The sequence below is a fragment of the Python bivittatus genome, unplaced genomic scaffold (genome assembly GCF_059951505.1).
Source record: "Python bivittatus isolate LINGU-HERP-01145 unplaced genomic scaffold, Pbiv_v1 ctg000080_np1212, whole genome shotgun sequence".
NCBI classification, from domain to species: domain Eukaryota; kingdom Metazoa; phylum Chordata; class Lepidosauria; order Squamata; family Pythonidae; genus Python; species Python bivittatus.
Genome location: NW_028277035.1, coordinates 32,091,821 through 32,115,640, shown reverse-complemented (window position 1 = coordinate 32,115,640; position 23,820 = coordinate 32,091,821). Strand labels below are relative to the sequence as shown.

Genomic DNA, 23,820 nt, shown 5'->3' with positions numbered 1-23,820 from the left:
TTGACTTCCATTGAAGGAAGTCCAAAAAGCATAAGTGGTATGATCTTTGCTGGCTAAACAATTTATTCACAAAATTAGTAGACTGCCTGTTATTGAGCCCAACTGAATTATTCATTGGGAATAAATTATCCAAGAAATTTAGCACTTCTTTATGTTTGGTAATGAATCCATCTTCATTCTTTCAGTGCATGGACAATTCATAAGGATTCACTAAATAGATGCTTCAAACATATTGCAGACAAGGGATGCTTTGGCAAAAAAAAAAAAAAATCTGAAGATGGTGTGCTTATTACTAGTCAATAAGTACATACTTTTTATTTTTCTATTTCAGACCTGACTGGATGAAAACAAAAATCTATTTAAATAAATGTCCAAAATGTAAACTACAGGTTCAATCTGATTACAAAAAATATACGCTCCTTGGAATCATTTTGAACCAGATGGCCTACTGTAAAAGCTGTGAAAGGATTAATGTTGCTTTCTACTTCAAATGTAATAAAAATGTGAGAGTTCCCATTTCTAATGGGGAGGGATAAGTGGACATAAAGCTGTAAGTGGGAGTCCAGAAACTTGCAACACTATGGGGTTCCCCCATCTATAAAATGAAAATAGTGGTCTCCTCATATAAGATTGACTGACTGACTGACTGACTGACTGACTGACTGACTGACTGACTGACTGACTGATTGATTACGTTTCTCACAACATTTCTGAAGCAACTCAATCTGGCACATAGGAAGACCCCTCCTAATTTTATTTCCACACCAATCTTGGGAGGCAGTTTGGGCTGAGATAGTAAGCCTGAAAATGCCAGCCGGTTCCATGGTCAAATGAAAACTTGAATCTGGATTTCCTTGGTCCATGTCCAACGTATCAAGGAAAAAGACAAAAGGTTGTACTTACTACTGTTACATTCTTATTTACATTATTTCTTCATAAGACAAAACCATAATTACAAATTGGAAGAATTATAAAACCATAAGTAGCCACCAAAAGTATTTAAAACATTTTCATATTTTATTTCTTCACTTATGGTTCCACATGAAAAGAAAAAGAAGACAAAGGAGGTCAAAGTGTGTTGAAAGAGTATGGGAAGCTACTTGCTGACAGAGAGTATGAACAATGGAAGCGGGGAGAAGGAGGAAATGTAATGGAGAACCCTGGAATAAAGCCCACCTGACTGGCATCCTGAAAGAATGCAACATTGGCAATTGGCCCCAATTTGCGCACGTACTTAAGAGTATTAAATTGAGGAGGATTTACTGTTGAGTAAACAAATAGGATTGCATGTAACACCAGTCTTCTGCAGACCTAAGGTAAAGGTAAAATCTCCTTTGAGTCAGCTCGACTTCTGATGATTCCATGAACATGTCCATGTTGTATCCTGGCAACAGTAGGGAAGTGGTTTGCCTCTGCCTTCTTCCAAAATGCTTGTTTTGGATTTTATTTTAATCTCCCAGTCTACTCTACTTCCAGGTTGGCTTAGTGCTGCCATCTAGCTCCTTGGGGATAAATCTAATTGAATCCAAAAGGGTTTTTATTTTTAGGATGCAGCATTGCAGAGCAAAGGACTTTGGTTAAGGAAGAGTCAACCTGCTAGAATTTACACCCGTGTCCAGGGCAGGAGTGCATTCCACCTAACTGAACACATCACTCAGAGGTGTATTCTACATCTGTGTAACTGTATTGACATTGATATCCTTCATCATTTCGTTTTGATTGTTCCAAAACTCAGACAGCTCAGACAGCGGCACCTAGCTGGCCCTGTCTGACCTCAAAACAACTAAAAGGAACAAACCTGATTAGTACTTGGATGGGACACTTTAAGGAAATCCCAGGGCTGTAAGCCAATCTAGGAAGCTGAAAAAATTCAGAAGGCAATAGCACGTCAGTTCTGTACTGTTGTCAAACAAAAGAAAGCCAAACCTACAAGGATTCTTTGATGGCTTTAAGAGGGCTGTTAAAAACTGAGCTTTCCCTGAGAGCATTTTAGTGATGCTTTTCTACTGCGCCACCTTCTACTTTTCTTCTTTCTATTCTTTGTTATTTTCATAGTTACACTCTGTGTCGGTTGTTAATTTTATCATATGACTGCATATCCCAGTAAACCAGTGAGAGCTGCAAGACTGGTGAGATAGAAATCCCACAACTAAATAAATAATAAAATAAACATCAACTGAGTCACTGGGAGTCAAGTGTGCTGTTTCCTTTATTCCATAACTTACTAGGAATGGTGAGACGCAACACCATGCAAAAGAAATACTTTCATAAAATAAAATAATTGTACTGTTGCCTACATTTAATCAGACAAAGTTATATTGCCTGCTTTTCAAACACATTTAGGACTTGGCAGGGTGTGAAATGATTACTGTCCCAAACTGACTTGGACAAAACACTTTTTAACCTCTAAATTGACTTAAATCTTAAAACCAGTGCTTCACCGTGTTTTAATCCCAAGCACCTTTTACCGGATAATGCAAAAACACCCTCCCGCAACCATATATGCAGACAACAAAGCGAAGAAAGTGGGTGGGATCCCAAAAGAGGATAAATCCACCTCATGATTGCTTTTTCTCCTCAGGAGAAATGGATAGAAAAGAATGTTTGTTTGTTTGTTTGATTGATTTGTTCTAGAGTTTTGGAACTGTAATGTCAAAGAGAAAAATGGAATTATGCAAAACGTAAGAGCCATGGTTTCAACCAGAAGTAAGCGTTATGGGTATCATTTTCTTCTTTTTCGTGCAAAAACGAAGAGCCCTCACGGCTACCCCCTAAACTTTTACGAAGACAAATCAAGGGGAATTTTTCGCCAAATGAGGTTAGGACGCGCCGCGCCGCTAATTAGAACCCCTCCCCCCGCCCCATCCTCTCTCCTACGCTGTATCTAACGCGGCAGGTAGAGGAGAATGACAGGAACTGGAGGCACCCTTTGCACCACTATGATCGCGATTATTTATTCCTCATTCTATTCAAAGGGCAGCGTCGAGTTCCCTTGGCCGGTTACGCTGCTTTGTACTCCCTGATGCCTTCAGCCTGATCACGTCGTGCTTCATTCACCGAGGCTCAGAAAAGACCCCTCCAAAATAAATAAATAAATAAATAAATAAATAAATATAATAATAATAATAATAATAATAATAATAATAATAATAATAATAATAATAATAATAATAATAATAATAATAGACAAAAAGGGAGAAACGAAAAAGCCAAGCAGGCGCCCTCAGCCCCCAGTTCCCGTTTGGCGCAAAGCTGAAAGGCCGGTAATGCTCTCTTCCGAGCGGGAGGGAACGGCTCGCCAGGGCTCCGATGGGGGCTTGTGCCTCCGGCCCGAAGGCTAATCACTTTGTTCCTCCCTCCCCCTCCCCTTTTAATAGACTAATGAAGCTCAAAGAAGGAGGCTTAGCCTAGTGATAGCTCACGTGGCTCGCCGGCCGTGCTCGCTCGCCATTGGGTCCCCGTAATTATAGGCACACTCCCGGGAGAGAACGGAATCCTCGGCACATAAATTATGCAAACGAAGGAAAGTGCAGCACGGGGCAGACCTGATGCCTTGGTTCATTCATTCCGCCGGAGCTCGCTGGGGGGAACGCGCGAAGGAGGGAGACGAGAGGAGAGGAGAGGAGAGGAGAGGAGAGGGCGGCGGGGCGGCGGGGCGGGGGGGGCGGTGAGGGAAGAGATCTATTGTTTTACAGGGTATATAAGATATCTGAGGCCAGTCGTGTGCCAAACTCGCTGCTCGCACGACTTGATAGCGGCAGAGATCCCTCCACAGACAAGGGCTGTCGCGTGTCCTCTCCTCTCGCTTTTTTCGCCCGGAACTTGCCGCAGAAAGTCCAGGTTTCCTGGTCTCCAAGTTACGCTTGGAACCTGGGCGGGCGGGCGTCGTATGCGTGGACTGCCGCCTTGAGCGCGCTTGAAGTGAGTATGAACCAGAAACGCAGAAATTGCTGGCTGCCTCCGTAGATTAGCTCGCTTAGATAGCAGAGGCTGCAGTCCGGTTGCCTTGCACAAAAAAGATACACTTGAACTTCGAATCATCCTGGAGCGGGGGCGACCCCAATGCAAAACTATGATTGCCCCTAAGTTTAATTTCTGGACTTCATTTTTTGAACGATTTATCAACTGCTCCCCAATTTGCTTGTCTTAGAATTAAAACAAAAAACTATGCATTTTTCTTTCTCTTTAAAAATATTTCCCCCTTTTCATTCCTCTTCGTTTTTCAGTTCCCTCCCCTTTCATGCTCAGCTGAAGTCATCCTTTTTCACCAGTCTGGTAGCCTCCAAATCTGCATGTCCCTGTTGGCTCTGGGTGATGGAAGCTGCACCACCACATGTTCTGAGTGTTAGAAACCTACAGCCACTCACTCCATCTTTTTCTTCCTCTTCTCACAGGATGTCCTCTGCTTTGGAGACCAGCTACTCTGACCTTGACAACAGCAGTGACGTCTCCTTTTGTATCACTGATGATGAAGGGAGCCTCAGTGGCCTACAGATCCCTTCCCTGGCCTTCCCCAAACACGTCGCCTCCCCAGAACATGGCTCCCAGAGGTGCGAGGAAGAGAAAGAACGGAAGCGGCGCAGGGGCCGTACCAAGGTCAAGAACGAAGCTGTCCTTCACACCATCAAAAAGACCAGGCGGGTCAAAGCAAACGACAGGGAACGGAATCGTATGCATAACCTCAACGCAGCCCTGGATGAGCTCCGTAGCGTCCTGCCCACCTTTCCTGATGACACCAAGTTGACTAAGATTGAGACCCTGCGCTTTGCCTACAACTACATTTGGGCCCTTTCGGAAACACTGAGGCTGGCTGACCAGTGCCTTCAGAAAGCTCCCAAAGAGATGATGCTGCCCAGTTTCTTGAGCTCCACTGATCCACCCAGCCCAGGCAGTGACGCGGGATCCTGGATTTCCACAGCGTCTCCAGCCACCTCTTCTCTCTCTGCCTACACATCAAGCCCCAGCAGCCCAGCCACCTCTGAAGACTATTGTTATGGGCCCGGTGACAGTCTCTTCTCCTTCCACAGCCTCCCCAAAGATCTGCTGCAGAATACGTCTTGTTTTGTGCAGTACCATTAGAAGGCTAAAGGCAACAGTGACCAAGGGTATTGACCTCACCCAGGCAAAAGTCCCCAGATAGCCAGTGCTTATCCTGGGGGCTTGGTCTGGCTGGGTTTTCTCTAGGTACAAAAAGCAGGCTGGAAAACTGTACCTTGATAAATATCCAAGTCTTGTATTTTCCCATCCCAAAAGTCAAAGCTGAACAACACTGGAAGTGTGTGCATATATTGTACATCAAGATAGGGAGGCTGTGATAAAGCAGTGTTTAGGCTGGCCTGTAACCTAGTCTTTTGAACAAACCTCCATTGGCTGCTATGGAAGCAGGATTTAGCCCACAGAATAGCTTTATTTTACTCCCCTCACTTTTTAAGGATTTTCTTCTACCACTCTACCCCTTTTTGCACTTTTCTACATTTCACAAATCCCACTTTGTTTCTTTCCTTTCCAGGCCTGAGCTCTTGGGGCATCAATATGATTTAGAAAAGGAGGGGGAAAAAGGACAGATTTGCTGCTACAGGCAAGGTGAAAAGTCAATTTTACAATTTGTAGGACTCTAATGAAGAAAAATGAGCATGAAAATTTGGTTTGAACGCCCTGACAATGCAATGAAAGAGCCTCGAGAAGGCGGATTCAGCTGGGCGCAAGGGCCTCCTGCTAGGGATTTAGCGTGCCAAATGCCCAATAAGGCTCAGGATGCAGCTTTGCTTCTCCCAGGCAGGGCTCTGAACCCTGACCATGATAGTCCCAAAAGAGGGCAGACTAGAAACTAGGATCGTGTATTATGGCTCTTGACTTCCACTGCTGTCTGGTTCTTGAGTAAGACCAGACATGGGGCTTTCACTGACGGGCTCCCATGCTAGTTTAATTTATTCAAAAACTTTCATTCATATGAAAATTGTATTTTTGTAAATAAAGAGCTTTATTCTTATGATACACATTATCTTAAAATCAGATGCTGTACTTTTTTTAAAAAAAAAGTTGGATGTAAATAAACATCTTTAACATTTGTAACTTCTGTGGCTTTTTATTATTTTTTCTCTCCTCCCTCCCTCAGGGTCCTAATTTCTTAAAATGTGTTTGTGTTTGGAAAAAGAGGAGATGCATTCTGTTGAAGAACTGGGAAATTGCGCAGTGGCCTAAAGGCATAATATAAATTTAAAAGCAGTTACCTGTGAATCAGTTTTAACTTCACAGAATTCTCCTGCATCACCTAAACTTTAAACCCAAGTAGAAGCCATTAATGCTCACAATAAAGCAAATTAAAATTGTTAGCCACAGTTTAGCTCTCAGCATGAGAGTACCTGTGGGGATGCACACTTTAAAAAGAGAAAGAGAGAGTTCTTTGGTGCAACGAAACATCAGCTGGCAACAGATTTTCAAAGAAAAAGGGATTAAAAGGATCAATAAAAACTGACAATTATATAGAAAGAGGAAAGTGACAGGTGGATGCCTAGAGCATTGGGGTTTGAAGGCTTTATATTTTTGCCCTTTTGGAAGCGACACTAAAGCTTTCTTAAAGATTTCAAGCTTTTAATCCTTTCTACATTTAAAAAAAAATGGCTTGAGTTTGAATAGTTAAACAACAAACATCCCCAAATATCCTTCCATTTCACATGGCTCTCAGCCTGTCGTTTCCTCTTTATTATTATTATAAGGTCTTGATAAAAAGTGTTAAAAGAGATATTTCTAGTTTTAGTGCATACACTCTTACATTTTAACAGTTGACATTGTATAATTTTGCAATGTACACCAAAAGCATCAAAACCTTATTACAGCCCTTTAGGGAACATTAAACTCAGAAATAGCAGCCATCCACATTTATGAATGAACTGGAATATAAATCTAAGTCTTCTTAAGCCAAACCTGTTCCTTCTGGGCCATATTAGCTGGGAGGGTGGTGGGGGGGGATCGTTCACTGTGATCTTTTATTAGTCATGTCTCACTCTTTAGGCCCTTTCCCTTGTCTCCTTTTGTACCTTCTTTTTGTCAAAAATCAGCTTGTAGCTAAGTTCCTCAGGGCAGAATATGTTTGTCCTGTCCTTGTATTCCTTCATGCATACCAACTGGCAGAGCTGGAACATATACCCAGCTGTAGGAATAGGTGAATTCATGAGCACCAAGGGATGGCATCTCCAGAGTAGATCTTTGGAGTAAAGTCCAGGGACCAATTAGCAGACTGAATCGGAGGGCCCCAAATGTTGAAGAGATCTGACAATGCATTTTGATGTAGACATAGCAGTACAAGTTATAAAAAATAAGGAACTCTTGGGAGACCATTAAATCCTGAGTCAGAATTTACTTAGCTTGCCCTAGTGATGTCAATAGTTAGAAGCAACCTAAAACTGGATTAATCTAAAATTAAATTATTACTTTTAATATAATTAATAATTAACATTAAACTAATCTGTGGATCAAGCTGAAAAGTTGAGTGATGTAAAAAATTAGCAGGTACTTGGCCTGAACTCTTAAATTCAGTAGGATTCTAAGTATTGTAGTCAGGACTGAGACCTTATTTTCAAGGAAATAATCCCTTCTGTATTTCAACATGGACATTTTATAAAGTTCATTTTATAAAGTTTCAAACCTGTTGGGATCAGGTTGCTATGTGAAGCAGATCTAATCCTTCACTAGATACCACTGCTGGGATTTCTCTGTTTTCTGATGTACGTAATGTGCATCATGTACATTGGATTACCCAGGGAAGGGGACTATTAACAAATCAATCAATGTGCAAAGATTATGTTAAAAATTCATATTTCAGAAGAGAGTGTGAGAAAGTGCTATTTTTGGCCATCCATATGTATTTACTGTATTTACTAAAAAGTAAGGAAAGGTCCCTCCCTTAAGAATTATCATGAACAAGCCAAGGAGGTGAACCTTCTCTGTTGTGCCCAGACACACACTCTCTTCTTTGGGATAGTTTGCCACTTGAGATCAGGTTAGCTCGCCCTCTCTCCCCCCCCCCCCCCCCGTTGTGTTTTAGGAGTGCTGTCAAACCCTTTAAAAAAAAGGCTTGGGAGGGGATCTAATGTAAATTAGAAGCTCTAGCCTGGGTTGTGTTTAGATGTCTTCATTCTGGGTGGCCTTCGTTTGTCTCTGAATACATTTTTGTTATTACTACAACAACAGGGTTTTTTTTTAGGGTGCTCGTTTGTGTGTTGTATTTTAATGCTTTTACTGTAGGAAAGGAATGTCAGCCAGTTAGAGTCCCACTGGATTGCAGTGACAGATAAGCCCAATAAATAAATAAAGCCAAGAAAAACAGTGTCAGTGAGCACTGTTAACACACTTGCTCAGCACATACTTTCTGCTGTGAACGATTGGTTTTGGTTGGGAGATTGTTCACCCACTGAGCAGAAGCTCAATTGCTTTGCCTTTGTATGTATGTCACATTGTGGGTGAAAAGACTGTCAGGTTGTGATCTGAAGCAATCAGACAAAGAAAAGAATGGCTAGTCTTTCGGAAAAGATATAAAGATGGATTAACCCCTATTCTGAAACCTGGAGAAATAAACTTATGGACTTGAAAATTATCTTTACTTTACCTCTTCCATGTTTTCTCCACTGGAATTGTTCTACTCTCTCTCTTTAATAGCTGGCATAGGGTGTGCAAGACAGGATTTGCAGCTCCCATTATGCAGAAGGGTTCCTAGAAGTGAATCAGTCCAGCCTTTTGCTTTAGAGCTTATTCCATTTCTATAGGGGAGGATAAATCCTCTATTTGGGACTCCAGCAAGAGGTCCCTCCAATCCTGCTGTAGGTGCACGTGTCTCGGATAGAACACTGGTTTTCTTTTCCTTAAGCCCTCAAGAGACGCACCAGGAAACCCATCCCAAAGCCGTACTCACATCCTGTTTCAAGAAGAGTGCACAGCGCGGTTGCTTTCTAAGCATGCAGCTGGCCGCAACACTGAGGACATAACGGAACGCTGAAAGGAAGCATGCCGAGATAGCTTTGCCTAAGAATGTGATACTCAAGTACCATGATCTGGCTCAAAACAATGAGGACACCAAACCTGCAACCTTCTCTCCCCCCACATACAAACATTGACATAAGCATCTCCCTCCACCCCAAAATGGACTTGATCAACTATAATTCCATTTTATGCAGAAAAGAAAGTGATGTGATCCATACAATTTAGAAAATTTACAACTAGGGTAAAAACACTACCGTGATACTTTTCAACTAGAGAGAGATCTTGATTATCACTAAGACTGAAAGCCTACTTTCAGTCCACTACTGCAATAACTAAGTAATTTTTAGGCATGTGGGCACAGTCGGCTAATAAAGGCTTTGCAAAGTGTGCTAATTCTAATGTCCACACCCACAGCCCTCCCAAGGTCACATCAAAAGTGAGGAAAAGATCGGAAACAGGGCAGAGAAGTGTCCCGTCTATGCTGACACCAGCCCCAATCATGCCACTGTGATTTAAAAAAAGATAAAGTGCTCTGGAGGGAGAAAAGGGGCAGGAAATGGGAAGAAAAATAACAACCTCCCCCCTCCTTTGGCTGGGAAGACTAAACACAAACTTTGATAAAATGTTAGTGGGGGAAAAAAATCCTACTATCCTTCTCTGAGTCTGACAGTAAACCTATGACCCAAAGAGACGGTGGGGTTCTCTTCGTTAGATATGTTCAACTGGGTGTCAGACTGCCAGACACTGTCTGGATGCTTTAATTTGTATTCCTGCCTTGAACATGGACCCTCAGTCTAAAGGCCCCTCCCAACTCTATGACTCTAAAAAAAAGCCATGCAGTGACCCGCCCAACATTGTGTAGTTCTAATTCATTCCTTGTTCAGTGGCCAAGAAGTGAGGCTTCTTTAAAAGCAGAGGCCTTGAAATATTTATCTATTTATTTGATTTATATCTTGCCTTTCAATGAGGAGTGTTCTTGCTTCAGCACCCTCCTGAACAGACCACTGCAATGTGCTGTACATGGGGCTGCCCTTGAAGAGCATTCAGAAGTCCAATTGTCCACAACACAGTGGTGAAAGCAATTATGGGCATTTCTTGATATGGCCATATTAAACCTTTGCTATGCGAGTTGTACTGGCTCCCAGTAGGCCTCTGGGTACAATTCAAGATACTGTTGTTACCTATAATCCCCTTCTTAGCATGGGTCAGGATAGCTGAAGGATTACCTCTCCCCAGTGGTTTCTACCTGCCTTATTAGATCTGGCAGAAGGAGCATCCAATCCCATCAATTAAAGAACGCAATCTTACAGGGCCCAGGAAGTGTGCCTTTTCTGCTACGGCACCTGTCCTCTGGAACACTTTATCACCTGAGATCAGATTGGCCCCAACCCTGTTGGCCTTCCAGAAAGACTGAGGATCTGGAGGTTTGCCCAGGCATGAGGGTTGGGTGGGTTGATATTATATATATATATATATTTTTAACTCTCAACTGCCATTTCTTTTTTGAATGATATGTCATGAATTGTATGTTTTAATGTTTTCAGGGTGTGCTTTTGTTTGCTGCTCAGAGTGGCTTGGGAAGAGGGGCAGCTGTAAAAATCTAAATAAATTAATACATAAATGTACACAGTGCTCTCTCTTTCTATTTTTCCTCACAAGAACAACCCCGTGAGGTTGGCTGGGCTGAGAAAGAGTGACTGGCTCAGTCACCCAGTGAGCTTCTGTGACTGAGGATGGGCTTGAACCTGGGTCTCCCCACTCCTAGACTAACACTTTCACCACTGACCATATTGGCTCTCTTATTATTAGAATAAACTAATGCATTCAGCTGCAGCCGTTACTTTAATAATAAAAAAGTAAAACTTGAGGTCAGATTTTCGGCAGCTAAAGCTTGCTGCTTGACTTCATTCATCTGAATATTTAATCTTGGATTTTAATAATGAGAAATTTCAACAAGAGAAGAATAACTGGCAGCATAATCCTTTGCAGCCCTTAATCATATTGGGATTTTTCCTGGGAAATGGTATATGATCACACCCTTAATAATTACTATTTCTACCTGGTGAAAATCAGATGCAAAATCAACATTTCCACAGGTAGTTGAAAGTAAGATTTACAATGCTGCAGCAATGCACATATTGAATAGTTCATATACTGCACTGCAGTATAAAGGAACATCTGTGACAGACCCCAGCCTACAACTAGATCCCATTATTAGCCACCAAATTCAATACTTCCTATCGCTTGCAGTTTCCCTGCTGCCAACTAGGCTATTTGTTGAAGAACTAAAGCATCTTTATTGCTGGTGTAAACCTTGAACAATGCTTGAATTTCAACAATTAGCAGGACCATCTCTGTGAGGGATCTTCTTGACTCGTAATCTGCTGTAAACTTGATTTACTGTCAACTTTCTCTGAATGCCTCCCTTAGTACCTGTGAGCACATGAAAGGTAATACTATAATTACAGATCTCAGTCACTCTAATGACCCATTAAGATTGATTTGTATAGTGGTTAGGGATTATAAAGGTAGAAGCAGGTGAGAATCCAAAGTTTGGTATGAAGTCTTTTCTCACTGGTGGCATACGAAATGCAAAAGAAATCATTTGGGGGATTAAAAAAGCAACCAAAGACAACAATATGTTAATAACTGTAAAGACACAAAATAAAGTTGCTCCATTTTAACAGGTCTCTCAAGGATATCTATGAACCAAATGTCAGATGTATTTTCAGTTTGCATATGTGAATGTAGAGTAGGAAATCCACAGCCTACCACCCACGCATAGTCCTGCAGTTCAACTTCCCTGGTTTCTGATGGCTCTCTTCCCCCAGACTGGGCTACTGAAATTCAGCATTAAAGGACAAGAATCCCCTGGTGTGAAATGGGGAGTATGGGGGAGGGGGGATGATTCACACAGACCTCCAAAATCCAAGGAAAGTCAAGTCCCTAATCCCCCAAACTCTCTGCAAGAAAATAAGACCAAACATGTTAAATGTTTCTTTAGAAAATCTGCAGTGCTTTCTCCAGACTGCCAAATCAAGTGCTGCCATGAGCCTAGAGCAGGGGCAGGTAAGTTGGACCAAACAGGATTGGCCAAGAGATGTATTGGAAAATCTTCTCCCCTTTTGGTTAGGAGAAGCAAATCCTCTGCCAAGGTAGGCAATGACAAAGCTGAGTAGCCTACATTTAAACCTATGGCTTCTGATGGGAAGTGGTAAGTCAAGGAAGCCCTTTGTCCCTTTGTCCTTCCCAGCTAACTTGAAAGCAGATGTCCCTGACATTTTTGGACCAGTACCTACATCTGGAATTTTTGAGAGTATGTTGTGGATTGTCTGTCACAAAATGGCTACTGTGGGGATGCATTCATTTACTAGAAAGAAAACTGAGAAAGATTCTTCATGATGCTCTTTCTAGCTTCCTAAAATACTCCTTTCATTTTTCCCAGTACAAAAACAACAACAACAAACAACAACAGGAGCATCCATAATTTCTATTTTCTAAAATTCCTGTGGGGGGCATATGGGCATAGAGGCATTCTTGAAAGTGAAAATACTGTTGTACACTGCCATTCTTCTTTAGAAACTGGCAGCTTGGCAGTTATTTTTTTTTAAGAAAATAACATATTTTTTTCTTTAAGAAAGAGCATTAAGTTGGGAATATTAAAGAAGAAAAGGCAATGTAAGAATTGGACCAAGAATGATGTGCAAAGATAGAAAGATATGGAAAAGTATACTGAATTGTGTTGGTATAAACTAGCATTAGATTTCCTTTTCTCTTAACACCTGCCTTTCACTTCTTCTACTTATTATTTCTTAATCTTTTTTGGCTCTTTCCAATACCTACCAAAAGAAAATAAGGAGGATATATATGTTGTATGAATGGTCTTGAAAATGAGGTGACTTTTTTAGAATCATACAGTTTAGTACAATACTGAGAATGGTTGGCTGGCTGGCTGAAAGGATGGTAATTGGTAAATGCAACAAAAGGATGACTTAATTTACCTTGAAGTGATGAAAGAACTGACCATCCCAATCATCCCAGGAAATATACTGTCAGAAATACAGACTCAAAGAAGGGTTACCTAGGATGGGCAGGGTCATCAGTATCCAGACGGTCACGCTGCTCTCATTAGAATGACCAAAGCAGCATTGTGGCATTGGACAGAAGATCCACCCCTTGGAACAAGTGCACAACATCACAAGGTATGTTCAGAAGGGGTAGGTTTTGTATGATGATGCTGGGGTGCTGCTTGTGTTAGTCTGCTCCCCTTGTCTCCATGCTGATATCACTGGGCTAGTCACAGAAGAGGGATACTGAATATGATTCATTGGAGAAGGAACTGGCAACCCATTCCAGTATTCTGCCAAGATAACTAAATGAACATTCACAACCAAGACGTCAGTGTGATACTGGAAGCCCCCCTCCCCTGAAGTTGGAAGGTATCAAGTGAGCTACTGAGGGGAAAGAAGAGGGCAAGTCATGGTGTTTATGTTGTTCTCGTTATTATACAGCAATAACTATATTATTAACTGTAATATTATATATAATATAAACTATAAATATAATACAGTTATAGCTATATATTTAAACCATAAATATAAAATAGTTATAGCTGTATTAAAGCCGAAAAGATGTCCAGCTGCTGATGTGATCAAAAGAACATTTGATGCTGGAAAGGAATGTAAACCATTGATACATGGGATGTCAGAACTGTGAAATGAGGCAAATTTGATGTTGTCAGAGCAAAACTGTCAGCATTGACATTCTGGGAATCAATGAACTGAATTCAACTGAAATGGGTCAGTTCACTTCGGATTTTCAACTGTGGACAAGGACATCATAAAAGAAAAAAGGAGTAGCCATTATTATTAACAAACGCTGTCAAAATGAATACTCAGATACAACCCTGAAAATGACAGCGTAATCTCAGTCCAAAGCAATTCAGTCAGTATTCAGTGATACAAGCCTATGTTCCAAACACACATGCAGAGGAAGTGGAACCTGAATAGTTGTATGATGACTTGCAACGCCTTTAGCACCAAAAAAAAAGATATAATACTGATTATTATATACTGGAACACTACAGATGGAGGTCAAATAGCATTTGGAACAACAGGATCATGTGGCCTTAGTATACAAAAAGGAACAGAGGATAGCAGGAGTTCTACCAAGTCAAGTTTATAGTACATACATTCTTGCAGCAATCTAAAAAAAGATGCCTCTATATATGGACATCAGCTAATGGACAATACTGGAATCAAATGGACTATATACTTGGCAAGCAAAGATATAAAACCTCAATTCAGTCAGCAAATCAAGCTCAAATCATGAATCTTTTTTTTTTCCAGAATTACAAATTAGGCTAAAGAAAACAAATCAAATAATCAAAGCAGCAAGATACAACCTCAGTAATATCCATAGAGTTCATGAATTAGATGTGATACATAAGAGTGTTTGGAGAATTCCGGACTGAAATTCATGGCATCTTTAAAAATATCCTGAAATGCAAAAAGCAAAAGAAGGGAAACATCTCTCTTTTGAAAGTAGCTGAAGAAAGGTGGGAAACAAAAGGCAACAGAGACAGGAGGGGAAATTGCCCAACTGAGCTCCAGAGAAGAGCAAGAAGCATCAATAGGTTATTTCTGAATGAGCACTGCAAAGTAACTGAGAATAACAGTTAAGGAATTTATTTAAGAAAAGTACAGAAACTTAGTGTCAAGGTCATCATTCTTCCATTTGTAACATATGGCTGTGAAAGCTGGATGAAGAAAAATGGGGGTATTTGAATTGTGATGCTGACGAAAATGGCTGAGAATACCATAGTCTGCAAGAAGAACAATTTAACACTAGATGAAGGAAAACCAGACTGCTTATTGGAAGCATTAATAATGAAGCCAAAGATTAAATATTTAGGAGACATAATCAGAAGGCAAGAATCATTGCAGAAGCCCCAGTGCTTGGAAAAATAGAAGGCACTCAAAAAAGAGACCAACTGAAGGCAAAGTGATTAGATACTATCGCTAGGGACACAAGCAGGAATTTATAAGAATTCAAAGAAACAGTTACTGAGTGTCAATACATTTTAACCCTCTGTCCTTGCCCAGAGTCACATGGCAACTGAGTGGCCATACAAACTGAAATAATACATAAATAAAATCTTGGTGTGATATGTCCATCAGGTCGTGAAGTGTCAGAAGCAATGGAACAACTGAACAATAATAACAACAAATTTAGCCCACTTACATTAAGTGACTGATAGACCTCTGCTAAATCTGCTAAATTGATTGCCTAAATCTGAAGAAAGGGATTAGTGAAGAGAACTGAACTTTACAATGCCAGGAGTTTATCTCTTCACTGTTGAGTAGAATGACACAGATAATGTTATAAATTTTAATTGTACAGTATATTTATTTATTGTTTTAATATGTTGTGAGCCTCCCAGAGTCCCGCACTGGGGGGGAGATAGGTGGGGACAAGTTTAATAAATAAAATAAACAAATAAAAATATAGCAATAGTGTCATCAACCTGTTAGATTTACAGTAATCTGAGGGTTTGCGAAGCCGACCAGATCCACTCGGAGGAGTGAATCCACTCTGGGCATTCTAGGATTAGTCTGAACTGACCTGTTACCCAGTCACCCAAAAAAAAAAAAAAAACCCTTTGTCCTTCCATTGTCTAGCTATAATTTTTTTGCTTTTCACTAGAATGGAAACACAGGAAAGGTAGTTCTGTAGCCTTCCCAGATCACTGCATAGGTTTTTTGGCTACTTCCTCTAAGAATTTGATTTTTTAACAATGTCTGTAACTTTTGGGGATTTATTGCAACAGGTTGAATTTTGCAGGAAAGCAGAGTGTTATGAGATGAAGCATATTAAATTGGAGCAAGTACAGTATTTTGAGCTACATTCCTTTTAAAAAAAAAGCTCCGTAACTTTTTTGTTTTGTGGAAAGTCAGTCATAAAATTTGCAGCAAAAGGCATTTCTATGTTGAGAAATACCTGTGGCAAATTTCAAACTGATGGTTGCTGTTGTTGCTCACAGGGAATGAGCAGTGGGAAAGAATAGTGCAGGCTCTTTCAAACCATAGTAAAGCTGATGATTAGTGCCTGATGATGAGGAGAAGGATGAGAAATTAACTCATTTCTCATTAACTCTCCCAGTCAGCTAGTTTAAAAAGTTTTTAAAAGGTCACAGCACAACTGCTAAAGAAGACTGGGTAGCAGCAAGAGGGATTTAATGATAAAATGAAGGTTATATCTGCCCAGATCATTCCAACTTCAGCAGAGGTTTGACTGAAGAGGTCAGTGAGGTTCTGATGGCAAAGATTACTTTAATTTAAAAACAGACTTGTTCTTCCCACCCCACTGTGGTGTGTAACACTTTCTTATTTCTTTTTGACAGAGCCCTTTTTGGGGGGTCTTGGACTGAAACAGGTAGAAGTAGACCACTGACTCCACCTTGAGTGACAAAATATTTGCTCTGAATTATCACAATCTTGTCTGGAATGGAGCTTCTTCCACAGCAGAGACACAGGCCTGGATTATGCACTAGGCCTTTCTCCCCTTATAAAATACTTTTCTGCATTGTTGATTGTTCTTTCACATTGTTGTGCCTTTTTTATGATGCTATCTATGTGAGATATTCTCCAAAGGCCCCTGAAAATTTGAGTAACTAATTACAGAGATACTCTAGAGAGAATTTCACAAAAGGCTGTTACGCAGCGATTGGCACGCCACAGTCAAAACCCTTTCCTGCTACTGGTTTCTGGGAACAAGTTGGTATGACTCAGCCAAAGCTGAATTTTAAAAGTTATGCAAATGTTTAATGTGCAGCAGGCTCAAAATGCTTCTGTTCAGTTGGCAGCACAAATCTTTACAACCCTTTGGCTTGCCGTGGGCGGGTGGGGACACAGGATGGGGGTCAGACTTATGAGAGCAATGTGGTGGCAACGTTGCCCTGCCCTTTGCTATGTGCATGACAATGTTGCATATAGGGCGTGCAGCTTGCAATGCAAGACATAATGCAAGGTATCTGAATAATGCCGTGTTCTCCCAGCTGTAGTTATTTCTATCCCATCCCACAAAATCTCATTGGAGACAGTTCTACAATGGGGAAGACGATTGGCTCAAAGAGGAGGCCAAAACTCCCATCAAGTTCCCCCATCCCTTTCAGTGTTACTTAGGAGAGCTTTCCGATCCTTTCCATTTCTTTAGGATTCATCAGGGTATTTAGAAAGCCAGTGTTTTAAAATGCATTTTAATCTTTATTTGGGTGGCAGTGGGAAGAGAAAGGAAGGGATGATACGTTTTTCAAAGCCCTGTTCTTGCAAGGCTGTCATAGATGGTTATGCACTTAATCTGACGAGTGCTCAGGTCTAGTGCTGGGTATATTCTGTAAGCAGGATTTGGTAGCTTGTCAAACACTTCGTTGTGTTTTGCTTTTGTTTTCCCCTTGGCTTATCACATACTTAGCATGCCAGGAGAAGGTTACATAACATTTTCCCCTTTAAAAAAAAAGTATTTCATACTAGCTAATGGCAATCTTAGGATCTTAATGAACAATGTAATACGTTTCCTAAATAATAGTTTCCGTTCAATTGGAATTAGAAAATAGTATTTGTTTATATGAACCGACAGCTTATTCTATTATCCTCTGTGCAGTGTTTCTGCCTATAGGGTTCTCCCAACATCTCCACTGAATGATTTGACTTTCTAATTTACCTGTCACTTTCTAAGATGCCTATTCATTCATCCAGATCACTGAAGCTTTTGGCAGGTGGAAGGGAAACACTCACAAATCTTTTGCTCCGTTTTAGTAGCACAGTATAATTTCCTTTCCTCTTGTTTGTACTCGGCTTGGATGGTCATTCCCCAAAAAACATCATGTTACTCACAGAGCTACAATGGCCCCTTGATAAGTCAAGTGGCAGCTAATTAGCCCTGAGAGGCTGCAGCAAAGGAGGATCCATGTTACCTGAATGGCTGCACATCGTCACCTGCGGCACTCTCTGTGTCACATACTAAATGGGGAGCAATTGTTCAGGCCCTTAGAGACTCACCGTGGCGTATCGGATGCATCAGCCTGGCAAAGAGAATTGTCAATCAAAATTAGGCAGTGGCAGCTGCTCTCATTCAGCCTGAGCCGACAGAGACATTCTGTGTGTCTGTGTCCGTATGTGCGCGCACGCACACACATGTGCAGAGTGGGTTTTAAGAATTTTGAGAAAGAGTGAAGTATATATTTAAGAAACTCTATACCTGCCAGAAACTAGAAACAGATGGACATAACCTTTTATCAGCATTAATAGATCACTTCTAGGAACACTTGCATTTAAGTGTACCAGATCCTTCATATTAAATATGTTAAAGGCTTGTGGTGGTGGTGGTGTTGTTTAAAAACACATTTGGAATGAAGAGAGTAGCTCTGAAAACAGAGGAGAAAAAGGCATGTCCACTGACTGCACATATCTTTTTGGATCTCAAGAAAAATTCTCTTTCTAAAATTATTTTTCTTCCTTCTTTGAACAGCACATTAATGTTGTTAAGGATGAAAAGAAGGCTTGACGGGGTGAGATATCAGCTGTGATATTGCTAAATTCAACAACAAGTCAATCTGTGCATGTAAAAAACAAAGTGCATACTTCAGAACTTTGGGTTTTTGCCCAAGTTTTTGTTAGTTCAGAATGCAAGTGGCTTTTCATGTATTAGATTGTCTAAGTTAATATATTCATTTACTGTCTTGTGTATAAACAATGTAACTGAAGAATGATTTTCCCTACAACTTATTCTTGTTTTTTAAACCAAATGCCTTCATAATAGGAACAAGAGCGTTGCATATTGATACAGTTCAATTACCATATCCAGCCCCATTGATTTACCATATCTAATGTTTTAGATCGATTTTATCAGATTTATTGTAAAATAAAATATATTTTTATTTTATATATTTCTCACAATGGAATTGTGCGCAAAGGGTAAAATGGCATGGGCAATATATACACAACTGGACAATTTATTTTCATTGTAGCACTTGGAAGAAACAAGCTGCCACTTGAAAACTAGCTTGACTCTTATTCATGCCCTAATTCGAACCCTCTGAGCTCAGATCAATCCACTTGCTAGTAAAAATGACACAATCCAAATTCCCCTTGTTATTCTTCTGGGCATCTGCACTATGACCCCATCTCAGTCAATTTCCATCAAAGATTAAGACTTCTGTAAGGTTGCTCACAGAAGAAGAATCCAAACGTCTCAACATCAAAGTTTTGGACAGCTCAGAACTCTGTAACCTGCAACACCGTTCACAGGAGACGTTGTGCACAACATCCAAGATCCTGAACATGGCAGTGTGAACATAAGCTCCAAAATAAGAGCAAAAATGCAAGTTCATGCACTCCGTTGACCCAACTTTTCCTTTTAAAATCTATTATAAACAAGTCCACTCAACTCAAGTTGGGCAAGCGGACACCATGCAGCTTGCACAGTGAGCCATGGATGATGTCAGTAACGTGGTTAGTGCCTTATAAATCAAGATATTGCAGCACACATAAGTCTGCTTTTCAGGGACCGAGGCCTGCATTCCCTCTCCCCTTACTCACCCACCCATTTGTCTCACTTCTGAAAAAGCTGAATTACTGCCTTTGAGTTCATGTCTATTTTTCTTCAAAGTGACCATGAAGAAAAAAAATATATAAATCACATTTTTAAAGAGAGCCTGGCACTTGGTTCACCACTTTTTTTAAATGGGGGTGGGGGGGCAGAGAGAGAGAGATTGAGAGAGAGAGAGAGAATGAGAGAGAGAGGTAATGCCATAATGTAAAATAGTTAAAAGCTTATTAGAGCCGTTCAGGGCAGTATGATTTCCACTTTGTTTCAGAACACCCTGAGCTCATCCTTTCATGCTATTGTGCAGCCAGCAATTCAAATCTCCCTTTGTCAGAATGAATGGCCCCTCTCAAAGCTCCTTTATGCCAACATATTCCCTACGGGCACATGCCCTTTAGCTCTATTACTGATTTACCCCAAGTATTCAGCCCGTACCTTCTGCTTTTCTTTCTTTTACTTTCCAAAGATCCAAGTGACACGAGCCCAGCGTTCCCCTTTTCCCCTCTGCACTCCGAGTTGCCCCCCCCGCCGCCCGCCCGCCCGGGCAGGACCTGCCTTCCCATAACGAGGGACGGGGCGAAGACAGACAGCCTCTCCGCGTCTCCCCAGCCCGCCCCCCAGAGTAGTTCCTCTAAGTACAAATGACTTCACAAGAACCAAGTCTAGCACACCCCTGGCTCTGACTCCCTCCTCCCCTGGGACCCGCAGCTCCCATTCGTCCTTGCAGCCTTTTCAGGGGAGGGTGGAGGGATCAGAATGGGAAACACCGAGTGAGCCCTATTACTTCTACGTATCTCTAATTAGGCTGGCTTTGAAGACCTATTCAGACCGTCTGAAAGGCTCGCGTCTCCCTCAATCTCATTGAGGGATGTTTGCAGTTTTCAGAGACATTTGCATCTGTTTGTGCTTCTGAAGACAACCGTGGAGGCTTTCAAGGCACCCCCGCCCTCTTCAACTCTCTCTCTCCCCCTCCTAAAAAAAAAGCCCTGGGTCCTAAACCAAAATTATGCAGCTGGAGCAGAGTTTAGGTATGTGAAGCTGAAGCAGCAGTCACATTTGGGGGTGGGGGGAAGAAGGAAGGGCAAGGGGGACCCTCGACAATTCTAAAGCATTCTTTACTGGTCAAAATATTCAATAATCACAGTTAACGGGGCAGTTTTGGGCATCAAATCTCCTAACCAGATTAAATCCAGATGACACAAAAAGGCCAAATGAAAAGAGCCCTCCTCGGTGTTGGAGTGAAGGGTAGGAACTCTTATAGGATAGAAAGTGTGAAATCCATGCAGAAGGAGAGCAAAGAGCTAAAACCACCAATTCTCTATTCACAGGCTTATGGCTTTACCATTTGACTCTCGATTCAATGAGGTGATCAGCAGAGAACGAAGAGAAACCAGGCCATGTGTGTCCACAAAACATTTCGTATTGCATGGAATACCTCCTACCAAAGGGGCAGATAAGTCAAGTTCAGTTAAAGTAGCAACCAAGAACTGGATTTGTATACTCTTCATTCCTAGATTCAGTGCTGACTGAATCTGATCTGAAAAGACAAACAGAATGCATCTGGTTATGTGTGGATGGGGGATGGCCAGGAAATTCAAGGACTATAGAAAGTTGACAAAACATCCCAAAGAAGGCAACAGCAAATCACTTCCATACTCCTAAAGAAACCTGCATGGATGCATCCATGAAGTCACCAGATGTTAATCTTAAATCAAAGTAGACTTTATGTTTTAGCAGACTTTGTAGTATTGAAGCATCCTAATGATTGTCTGCATAATCTCAGACAATTGCTAAAATGACCTACAAGAACTCCTTGCTCAAAGGTAGTGACTGAAACAAAGAGAGGTCACAATAGAAGAGGAGAAGAGGAACAGAAAGAGGGAGGAAGAAAGTAGGTGGGATTATTTATTTATTTATTTATTTATTTATTTATGTATTTATTTATTTATTTCATCATTTTCATGAGAAACTAGTAAATTTATTTTTATTTTCATACATTTCTATGGGTGGTAGATAGTTTTAAAGTCAGCTGAAGTGGTGTGGCCATCAAAGGAGCTCATAACCGTACAACTTTAGATGGATTACTTCAGAAGAATTAATCATTCATTTGGAGATGGGGTAGAAAGTTATGTCAAACAGTGTCCTGCACTCATTAAAAAAAAACAAAACTCTAGACGCCTCTGCAATTCATGTTTTGAGATACAGATGTCCAAGCCATCACCAAATGGAATGCAAAATATAAAATCATTGTTGAACTTTACAGATCAAAGGGAGGAAAATAAACAAGAAATTCATATTTTACATTTTCAGAAATGAGTTCTGGCTGCATGGGAGAATTCTCAAAATATTAACGGGAAATCATCAGAGATTTTAACTATTCTGACATTTCTGATAATAATTCAAAAAACATTTTTAAGCCATGTACCCAAAATATGCATACACTTTTTGTGATAGCCAGGTCTTCGAAAAGTTGTTGTTTTTTTTTAGATTAATATCTTGTTTTATTTCAGGTTGATCAGGACAGCTTACCTAGCAGTGCAACAACCACAATGGAGATCTGTGACAGACTGACCCAGAATCACCCATTGAGGGTAAACCTGGACTTGGGACTCTGCAGTCCTAGTCCAATATCTTAACCATTCAACCACACTGGATCCATATTGGCTTCTAAACGAATTTTGCTGCAGTGTCAGTTCATTAGCGAACACTAGTAAAACACCATCATATCCAGATTTGCTAAATGTCAACTGTATGAAGTATTGCCAGCTTGAGATTTATACACAAGCCTGTGACTGGGTTTCAGTTTCAACTCGTGGGTTTAAACAAGTAGTTAATTTTGTGATAGATTGTAAGCATGTTCTCTTTACCTCGCTTAGAAACACGGCCTAGCCTAAAAGGCCCAGTGGCCTTTAGTAAGGTAGGGATAACACTAGATCTTTTTGTTATTTCATGTTATAATTGAACTCAAAGGCAGATCTGCAGTTCTGCACTGAATGTGGTTTCCTTCTGGTATAAGTGTGTGTGTATATTTTATGCATGTACCATGTACACACACATGCACAAACATAAATACATTGTGTGTGTGTGTGTGTATGTGTTTTCACAATTTCCAACCCCTGATCCTGTTTTTTTTTTCCCTGCTTTTTTTATTCTTTTGAGAACACACCATGTTTGTGTTCTTCTTTCTTTCCCACACAAAAGCTCTCTCCATTTCTTAGGACTCTGGTCACACAGCCTTCAGATCTTTACAGAGGGAAGATGCAGAGGTGAAAGGTCAGCCCAGGGCACTGGCAAGAGACAAAGTCCCTTCAGCTGCTAATGTAAGCTGTGATAACAGTCTTCTCCAAGCTCATCCACTTGAGACTCTCTGCAAGGCTCTCAGACCTTCCCAAGAGTTTGTGATGTTGACTCTTCTGCCATGACATCCAACTTTAGCTTAAGTATAAAAAGCAAATTGGAAACATCAGTTAATTTAAAAAATTCCAAGCCTTGACACGGGGAGTGCGTGAGAGTACTTCCACTACTTCACACAATAATACAATAAGTTGTAAAATTCCATGCTTTCCGTGAGCATTTTTAAAAAATATTAATAACTAGAAGTTGCCACCATGATCTATCTGAATCTCTCAGATTCCCTTCTAAAGAGAAGATGGACACAGAATTTATTTGCTTTCTCTGCAGTTCCATTCTCTTTTTCTATTCCTTTTTAAAGTTTACCCATCTCCACAGTGAGTTGCTTATTTCTGGTGTTCCTATTTATTTATGTTCAGTACTTATTTTTCTACTAGTTTCTGAGCAATTCAAAATATATTCTTTTTTAATACCAACAACTACAACTTATATGCTACCCAACTCCCAGTGACTCTGGGCAGTTTATAATTGTTAATTAAAACATTTTAAAAAACTAAAAATTTAAAAAATTTAAAAACATTTAAAAACAAAGAACAATACAAAAACACAAAAACAGCACAAGACAAAAGAATAACGATAGCAAAGAAAACAAACCTGGAGGGGAACAAAGAAAAGGAAGAAAAGGGCATCGGCTCTCCTCGTCAAAGGCCTGGGAGAAGAGCCACATCTTCAGGGCCCTTCAAAATACCAGTAGGTTGGGAGCCATTCAAATTTCGGAGGGACCCTCATTCCAGATAGCAGGCATTGATTGCTACAGAGAAGGCGTACTTCTGGGTCCCAATAAGTGGCATTGTTTAATCAATGGAACCCAGAACGCGCCAACCCTGC

The 23,820-nt window shown here is 40.7% G+C and overlaps 1 protein-coding gene and 1 long non-coding RNA gene across 2 annotated transcripts in view; one reads left to right on the top strand and one right to left on the bottom strand.

The window, feature by feature from the left end:
- Positions 1-8,836, bottom strand: part of LOC148216657 (uncharacterized) — a 64,437-nt gene extending 55,601 nt beyond the window's left edge. The window contains exon 1 of the long non-coding RNA XR_015794777.1: positions 8,606-8,836. This is a non-coding gene — a long non-coding RNA (uncharacterized LOC148216657). The remainder of the gene's footprint in view (positions 1-8,605) is intronic.
- NEUROG1 (neurogenin 1) lies at positions 4,396-5,961 on the top strand. Its single transcript, XM_007423588.3, has one exon. The coding sequence runs from the start codon at positions 4,396-4,398 to the stop codon at positions 5,077-5,079; it is 684 nt and encodes a 227-aa protein (XP_007423650.1). The 3' UTR covers positions 5,080-5,961.
- Positions 8,837-23,820: the final 14,984 nt, after the last annotated feature.